Source organism: Coregonus lavaretus, assembly GCF_964263955.1.
Source record: "Coregonus lavaretus genome assembly, contig: HAP1_SCAFFOLD_840, whole genome shotgun sequence".
Classification (NCBI taxonomy): Eukaryota; Metazoa; Chordata; class Actinopteri; order Salmoniformes; family Salmonidae; genus Coregonus; species Coregonus lavaretus.
In genome coordinates, this window is record NW_028157439.1 from 124,415 (window position 1) to 132,588 (window position 8,174).

General features: G+C 43.7%; 1 protein-coding gene across 1 annotated transcript; it reads left to right on the forward strand.

Annotated features, from left to right (window-relative positions):
* The first annotated feature begins 2,888 nt into the window (after positions 1 to 2,888).
* Positions 2,889 to 7,604, forward strand: LOC311125425 (eukaryotic translation elongation factor 1 epsilon-1-like). Its single transcript, XM_084199467.1, has 4 exons — positions 2,889 to 2,981; positions 3,682 to 3,879; positions 5,633 to 5,728; positions 6,698 to 7,604. The coding sequence occupies exons 1-4, from the start codon at positions 2,895 to 2,897 to the stop codon at positions 6,839 to 6,841; spliced, it is 525 nt and encodes a 174-aa protein (XP_084055593.1). The 5' UTR covers positions 2,889 to 2,894; the 3' UTR covers positions 6,842 to 7,604.
* The last annotated feature ends 570 nt before the right edge of the window (positions 7,605 to 8,174 follow it).

Consider the following 8,174-nt stretch of genomic DNA (forward strand, 5'->3'; position numbering starts at 1 on the left):
AGCTGAAAGCTGTCTTGTCTCTGGTGTTGAGGGAGAAATTCAGTCCATGTCTATCTCCATCCATCTCAGGCTTTTCTCAAATTGTCACACAGCCGCCCCGTGTCTGGGCCCATGTTCGTTCCAGCCCGGCAATCGGAGGTAGCACCAATACGCAATTTCAACAATCCGTGCTGACAGCGTGCATGTCTCTGCTCACGACCTATCCCCCTCTATCTCGTGCATCTGTAGATTTAAATATCCAGACAATAACCTTACAGGTCATGAGAGGTAGCTGGGGAGACAGCTCTGCATAGGCCCTACATCCAAGCCAGACAAATCAGTATAATGGGGGAAGAGATATCACGATTGGGGTATGCGGATGCCCCTGGAAGCCCCACGGCTGTATGGGTGACCCCACAGTACATTCTCTTACTAATGTGACCCGGGATTATGTATCACAATCGGCATGAGAAATACTCCCATGGGCTATGGATCGTTCCCGGCAACTGGAGATCGTTGTCCTCAACACATCTGTTTACATACAGGATGTGGCAGCTCCAAGGCATTTGGTGAAGGAGGCACACTTTAATGCTGCAGGCATGCATTTATGAAATCCCCACTGGGCTAAAAGTGTATGACATTCTGCAATACACAAACAAACACACCATTTTTTTGTATTTTTTTTTTGTATAATACCTTGTTCTGTGGCATCTAATCATGTGTGATAGTCTGTGTACATATTCTTATAATTCATTTGCTTTCTGGGACAGCTTTTTTCTCCAAATTAGTTCTAAAAATAACCTTTGCAATAGCAGATGAAGTGCACATGTAGTGATGGGGATAGGCTACGTGCGAGGATGTGATGGGGATAGGCTACGTGCGAGGATGTGATGGGGATAGGCTACGTGCGAGGATGTGATGGGGATAGGCTACGTGCGAGGATGTGATGGGGATAGGCTACGTGCGAGGATGTGATGGGGATAGGCTACGTGCGAGGATGTGATGGGGATAGGCTACGTGCGAGGATGTGTGCATTGTAATAAACATCAACAAGAATGCTCCATCCAAGGCTCTATTCGTTCTAGAATCAATCATAAAAGGGCCCTCGAATGATTCTGCTACTACTAGATGAAGAATGAGATTCAATATTATAGGCATACCGTCTTACGTGACACTGCATATTGGGTTGATTTATATTGGAATACTGTATTTATTCTACCTTTATTTTGCTGTAACCTGGTAAATTGAATCAGAACACATTCTCATTTACAGAAACGACCTGGAGAAGGGTTGCAGGGGCTCATCGGTGTACTCTCTGATCAATTCGACTTCATGTTATTGTGATGCATAACGTGCCAAGTGGGGACATGGTAGAGTTTTACCACAGGGTTTATTTTTTGTATTTTTTAAAAATCTTTTTTGAGTAACTGCCCTCCACGTCACCTCAACCTGGATGTTCAGATATGTGTGACAACCAGGGACGTGACTGACAGGAAGTAGTAGCACACGACACCTCAGCGCAGCAGTCACTTCCTATGATGTCATACACACACCTGGCCCTCATAGAGTTAATAAGCAGAGTTTGATTGACATCCGACATTTCATTATGGACGAGTCATAAGGAGACTGAACAAATCGAAATAGACATGACACACAACGGCAGACAGACATGCCAGGAGACACGGAGACAAACTTGCTGCAGGACTTGGGGAAACTAGACCTTCACTGTCATTTTGATTTAATTTTCCACAAATCTCATACAACGCAGTGAGGAAACAAGCATGTTGCTATGAACTGTAGGACCCTGTATACTTCCCATGTTTTGATAGATTCAGCTATAGGAAGGGTTTGAATTGTAGATTCAGCTGTAGGAAGGGCTTGAATTATAAGATTCAGCTGTAGAAAGGGTTGGAATGATAGATTCAACTGTAGGAAGAGTTTGAATTACGGGAGTGGCCGAAGGTGCAGAGCACTCCCATAACAAATCGGGGCACCCCTTTAGCCTATAATATTATCATGAGATAATACGAATATTATTGACACATTGGTTCTATTACATCACAAGTCTCCGCCCTCGGCCCCCTCTGCCTGTGCTTCTACATCTGCATTGCTTGCTCTTTGGGGTTTTAGGCTGGGTGTCTGTAAAGCACTTTGTGACAACTGCTGATGTAAAAAAGGGCTTTATAAAATATATTTGATTGATTATAATTTGATTATAAGGTGGAGCCAAGACATGCTGGAAAGTGCCATGTGAAAAGAAAATATCTATGCCATGTTGGCTTGGTACTGCTTGTGTTGGCATGAAAAGGATCATTGATTAGGCTAAGTGAATTAAAATGAGACTAGTATTTTCTGTAGGATAACATGCACATCCATTACTAAATACACTTTTAATTTATTAAAACTCCTCAGTTAACAGTATGTCTTATATTATTAACTAAATACCATACGATTTGTAAACACGAGCTATCCATCCACCAATTGAAACCTCTCTTTAATGTGCTTTCGTGGGTTCTTTCTTTTGCTATTTTATTCTCCTGAAATATTATTTTTTATTAATCAAGAAATATATAATTTTAGATATATGAATTAAACAATTACATGATAATTTATGTGTAGCCTACAATAAAAATATAAGCATGTTATAAATATGTTTTAAAATATTCAGGGAGAAAGCAGGCCTATTCTATTTTATTGTATAATTGTTTAATCTGGTCATTAAAGTACTTGATCTGATCTGATGCAATGTAACCTAACTAGCTAGCAGGGATAAAAAGACCACGTAATTAAAGGAAATAACAACCACTTTTCATGTCACCATTGGCTGAATTTGTTGTCCATTTGAGTCTAGTGGGCAGGAAGTACTAATTTTGACCAATCGTGTTGCCATCCCCTTGCCCAACAGACAGGTCGCAATGATGGCGTTGAGAGAGCTATCATCGCTGGAAAAAGCTTTAGGATTGAAAAAGCCTAACAAATACAGTACTCAGGGGGACAAGAAGGTGAATTTGCCATCTGATGGTTCCGGTCACAGTTATCGATATGTGCCAAATATGATAGACCTTACCACATGAACAGTAGGTTAAAAAGAGTACTCATGCTACTCTACTGTCCAATGGAAAAGCTAGCTAGCTAACAAGATAATGTCCGTAGCTTTCGCAACTATTTTATCTTCTATTTTAGCGAAAGTAGGTCACTTAGGAGCAAATAAGCTATAACTTTACAAAGTATAGCTAAGTTGTAGAGTAAATATGTAATAATCATTGTTTCAGCTAAAATGTGTTGTTATTAACCAGTTGACGTTAAGCTAACATTGAATGAATATGCTGTCTGGCCAGATAGATAGATAGTTAACGTTACGTGGCCGTGTGGATTACTTATTGGGTTGTCAACATATCTTGCTGCTACTACTAAACGTACTATAGTTCATTTCAGTGGAGTGTGCAGTACTAGTTCTGTCTCAACAGCCTTTATTGCAATGTAAGAAACAAACACACATACTGTACCTCAGAGGGTAGTGTACGTGACAGTCCATGTGTTTTGTTTAGGAAGCTAGCCAGCTATGCAACTAGTGCTTAAATAGTGTCTCTAACAGGATGTTGACAAGTAGTTACAGGGTTGTCGTTTTATTTCACGTGTCCATAATTCCTATCAGGCTCTTAGTGTATAATACACACCACATTCTCTTTCTCTCCCACCCAGGTACCCGTGCTCCATAGTAGTAATGGCCCAGCTCTGGTCGGCTTGGTGACCATCTCCACTCACCTGGTCCGCGAGGCCAAACTGCCCAAGTTGCTGGGTGGGTCAGCTGAACACAAGGCTTTAGTGCAGCAGTGGATGGAGTACAGGCTCACCAAAGTGGACGGATGCCACAAAGAAGATATCAAGACCATACTGAAGGTAGAGGCCCAGGAACAATAGTGAAGATTCTTCAGTATTAGAAAGTCTAACTTGCAAGTTAGTCAATTTGATTGTAGTCTCTTGTCAAATGAGAATGTGTACCACTACCCACTGTTTTTCATGAGAAGTCCCTTCTACCCTTGTGGGATAGACAGGCTTGGTGAGCTGTGTACGGAGAGGATCTAACAGGGCCTGGGAGAAGCCCCTGAGCCAAACTCTCCAACTCATGCTCCACCAGCCGGGGCCAAACTGACACTGTGTGGCTCGTTAAGGCGTGGTGACATGAATCAAGGCTGATATATGGCCCTTCAGTGACATGGCCGAGACGGGCAAAGCAGTGGACAACAGTAAATGTATTTAATGGGGGCCGCTGTCGACAGCTGGACAGGCACCTCTCGCCACTGGCTGTCAGGGTGACGTGCCGCACTGGCATCACTGAAAAGTCCTACGGATCCAGAGTGTGGATGTGAGTGTGGACAGGCCTTTTAAACATTTGAATGGTGCCACTTCCAGAAGTTACCCAGCTCTGTGCCCCCACGAGATGCTGCAGCTGTCCTGCTGGTTTACCAGAACTCTAATAGCACACCAATAATCCCAGAAATCAACGGGGTCAATGCGAGACACAATAACATCCGTTTTTGTTTTCACTTTTAAATCCTCCTGTGTGTCACCATTTTTAGTTTATCTGATTATGCGGAACATTAGATCTGAATTCAATAGTTACACTTTTGAATAGGGTTGACACGATACCAGTATTGCGATACTAAGATACCAGATTTTGCATGGCAAAAAAAATTAAAACACGAATTAGACTAAATGTAAAATTGTGGGTGCTATAGCTTGCATATAGGACCGTTTTCCCTTTCATCACTATGGTAGATAAGTCATGGTGCTATAACCCACAGCCTTGCTGCAGCAGGGAGGTCTAGTAGCCCCAGTGAGGGATATCAGAAGTCTCGGGAAGAATGTGGTTGGGGGGGGTGGAGAAGCAGGGCCCAGGTTCTGAACTCAATGTGGGGGGTGAAGGTGGAGATGGGGTGGGGGCAGTCTCCTGTCAGCTGTAGAGAAGGCAGGACTCTGATTGTGGAGGAGGAGTCTGTCTTCATGCCTTGCTTGGCAGCAAACACTGCACAATAACTCCATTAGCCCTGAAGACGCTGTGTGTGTGTAGTGCTGAAGATGGTCCCATCCCTTGGGACCTGCACAACCACACTCAACCCCCCCATGCTTAGCCCAGCCGGAGTGGCCAGAGTTGTGGGGATGGCATGCCACGGCAGGCAGATATTCCCCCTCAGTTTGTGCATTGTTCAAGTACAGATACCGAGCTCTCCACCCGTACGTCCCAGATATATAGGTTCAATAGATCTCAGGCCTGGGTTGGCTCCACCGGCCACAGCTTTCGTCTTGTATTTCAACTCTTTTGACTATTGAAGAAGTTTATTTGGATATTCTGTATTTTACTGTGGATATATCATTATCACCCCTATCACGCTGGGAAAGTGTTATTGAGACATTTCGGGAGTTTCCCACTGCTGCTTTTACTGTTCAAATAAATGTTTGATGAACATCGTTGGTTGACTTTTATTGAATCTAATGTCTAATTAGGTCATTATGATAAAGAAATGCTAAGATAATGTAATGAGTTGCATTGTAGTGATTCTGTGACTGTGGTGTTAAAGATGTTTGTAGGCGTTTGCCTCTATATTGAGGATCTAGGGAAATTCTGTAAATATATATATTTTTTCTCATGCAGGACCTCAACAGCTATCTAGAAGACAAGGTTTACCTGGCAGGGAATCAGTTCACCCTCGCCGACACACTCATGTACTACGGAATACATCACATTATCGTAAGTCTAGCGTCCAATAACCAAACAGAGCCGACTTCAATCAGAGTTGAAGTTAAAAGGCGGTTTGTCAAACGGAGCTCACAATTAAAAGAGTCATATGGTTAAAGGGCATGGGAGAGAGAACTTGACACAAGCAACAACAAAAAAAATGAGGCGCAAAGTGATGTCTTTAGCCCAGGCCTAGGAAGAAGTTTGTTGGCCCCCGGAGGCTGACGGGAAGAAATGGGATCACATGTTGAGAAATGTCAGCGGTTGTTGGCGGAGATGGATCCTTGCCACCAGGCACAAGGGAGTCCGTTTAGTTTTTATCATGGCGGTTAACCTCAGGACAGAGGTCAGTCAGCAGCCTAGGTCCTCATTGTATTTGGAGGACTGAACCCAACTGGCATGATGTTAGACTATTTCAGGGACGGTACAGCTAGCTAAGACCAGGTTTGGGCAGCATCACAATGAACCTGAAATGGGATTGTCTAATATGTTCACTTAGTAAAGTGTTATTCTGTTCAGCTAAAATTTACTTGTTTTGTGGGGAAAGAGATGTGACTTAGTAACAAGTTAGTAACAAGCAGAGTTGCTACAGTAGTTTGGGTATTAGCTAGCTAGCTAGCTAACCAGAAAGATGCATTTGGTTCATAACATTGCTAGCCATTTTCTTTCCTTGCTGCCTTGTAATGTCACAGTAGCGTCATTCTCAACCTTTTAGCAACGTAGCGTCATTCTCAACCTTTTAGCAATGGCAAATGGAAACAATGTTAGGAGAGATGGAGATCTCCATCTCTACAAAAAAAAAAAAATTTGCCCTTGCTAAAAGGTATTCTAATTTTAAAACCTACAAACACTATTTCATGTAAAGGACCTTTTTAAAGAGCACAGATGGCCACCCATCATTTTAAATGAAACAATTCCAGATTTGTACTGCATAGTATGGAGCAACAGTGGAAACAAGGAATGTATCCCCCTCTCTCCCAGGTGGGCCTGGCCGTCCAGGAGAAGGAGAAGCACATGAACGTGACGCGGTGGTTTGACCACATCCAGCACTACCCCAGCGTCCGGCACCACCTACCCCCAGTGGTGGTCCTGAGGAACAGAGTGTATACCAGCGGCTACCACTGAGGTCTCAGGGTGTACTGCTGGCTGCCAGGAGGGCCGGCGTGAGGAGTACACAGGCGTGTGCTGACGTCTCAACCTACCTAACATGACTATGGCCCCTCCCTTGCCTTTGAGACATTTGGTTATTTTTCCCTCTAAAACCCCCAGGCGAATAACACATGCAATGGAGAAATGATCACAAGGAGATTATTATTATTTTAAATGTAACCTTTATTTAACTAGGCAAGTCAGTTAAGAACAAATTCTTATTTATTTATTCTTATTTATTTTATTTTATGTCATTTAGCAGACGCTCTTATCCAGAGCGACTTACGGGAGCAATTAGGGTTAAGTGCCTTGCTCAAGGGCACATCGACAGATTTTTCACCTAGTCGGCTCGGGGATTAGAACCAGCGACCTTTCGGTTACTGGCACAACGCTCTTAACCACTAAGCTACCTGCCGCCCTACACCGGCCAAACCCGGACGACGCTGGGCCAATTGTGCGCCGCCCTATGGGACTCCCAATCACGGCCAGATTGTGATACAGCCTGGAATCGAACCAGGGTGTCTGTAGTGACGCCTCAAGCACTGAGATGCAGTGCCTTAGACCGCTGCGCCACTCGAGGCCGAAAATGATAGTTTTTTTTTTTGTTAGTTGGTTGTTGGAGTCTATTGCCGTCAGGGTCAATGTGCAGGTATAGTCTGAAACGGGTTCCCTGAGAGCATTCTTGTTTTAGGCTTTGCTGATACCTCTTGTCTTTTCTGTTAACCTGAGCCTTGAATGTAAAAAAAAAAAAAGTATTATACAAAATTACTTATTTGTTTGCTATGTCCGTTTAAAGAAGGCTTTTTCAATGTATCAACATTTACATTTTCCTCAAACAAAACTAAATATGTTCAGTCCGCCCAACTGTGTGTTCAGCTGTGTAATCATCATCCTCCACAGATGCCCAGTCCACTATCAACTTTCCGCCCTCATGAATTTAGTCTTGTTTCTCAAGCTGCTGCTTCTGCTGTTCCACCAGCAGCCTCTAGCTCAGAGTCACTCAAATCAATCCGTGTGTTGATGCTGAGGGGCAGAGGGCAGACTACCAGCTGCCATAGATGCCCCAGTGCGCCTCTGTCCAACGCCAGAGCCCTGGGTGACAGCCACGCATTGTCATTTCACCCTCTTACCCAGGGGCGGGAAATCCTTTTGTGACACAACATCCGAGCGACACGCTCGAACCACTCACACAAGCAGACTGGATTTAGCCATTAGCTCTGTCAGCAGTGGAAATCACAGCTAATATACACTACATGACCAAAAGTATGTGGACACCTCTTTGTCGAGCATCTCATTCCAAAATCATAGG

What these genes read in the sequence shown, in the direction of transcription:
- LOC311125425 (XM_084199467.1), top strand. Translation starts at nt 2,895, where the DNA reads ATGATGGCGTTGAGAGAGCTATCATCGCTGGAAAAAGCTTTAGGATTG. An exon ending in ATATCAAGACCATACTGAAG is followed by an intron (nt 3,880 to 5,632) that starts GTAGAGGCCCAG and finishes TTTCTCATGCAG; the next exon opens with GACCTCAACAGCTATCTAGA. An exon ending in ACGGAATACATCACATTATC is followed by an intron (nt 5,729 to 6,697) that starts GTAAGTCTAGCG and finishes CCTCTCTCCCAG; the next exon opens with GTGGGCCTGGCCGTCCAGGA.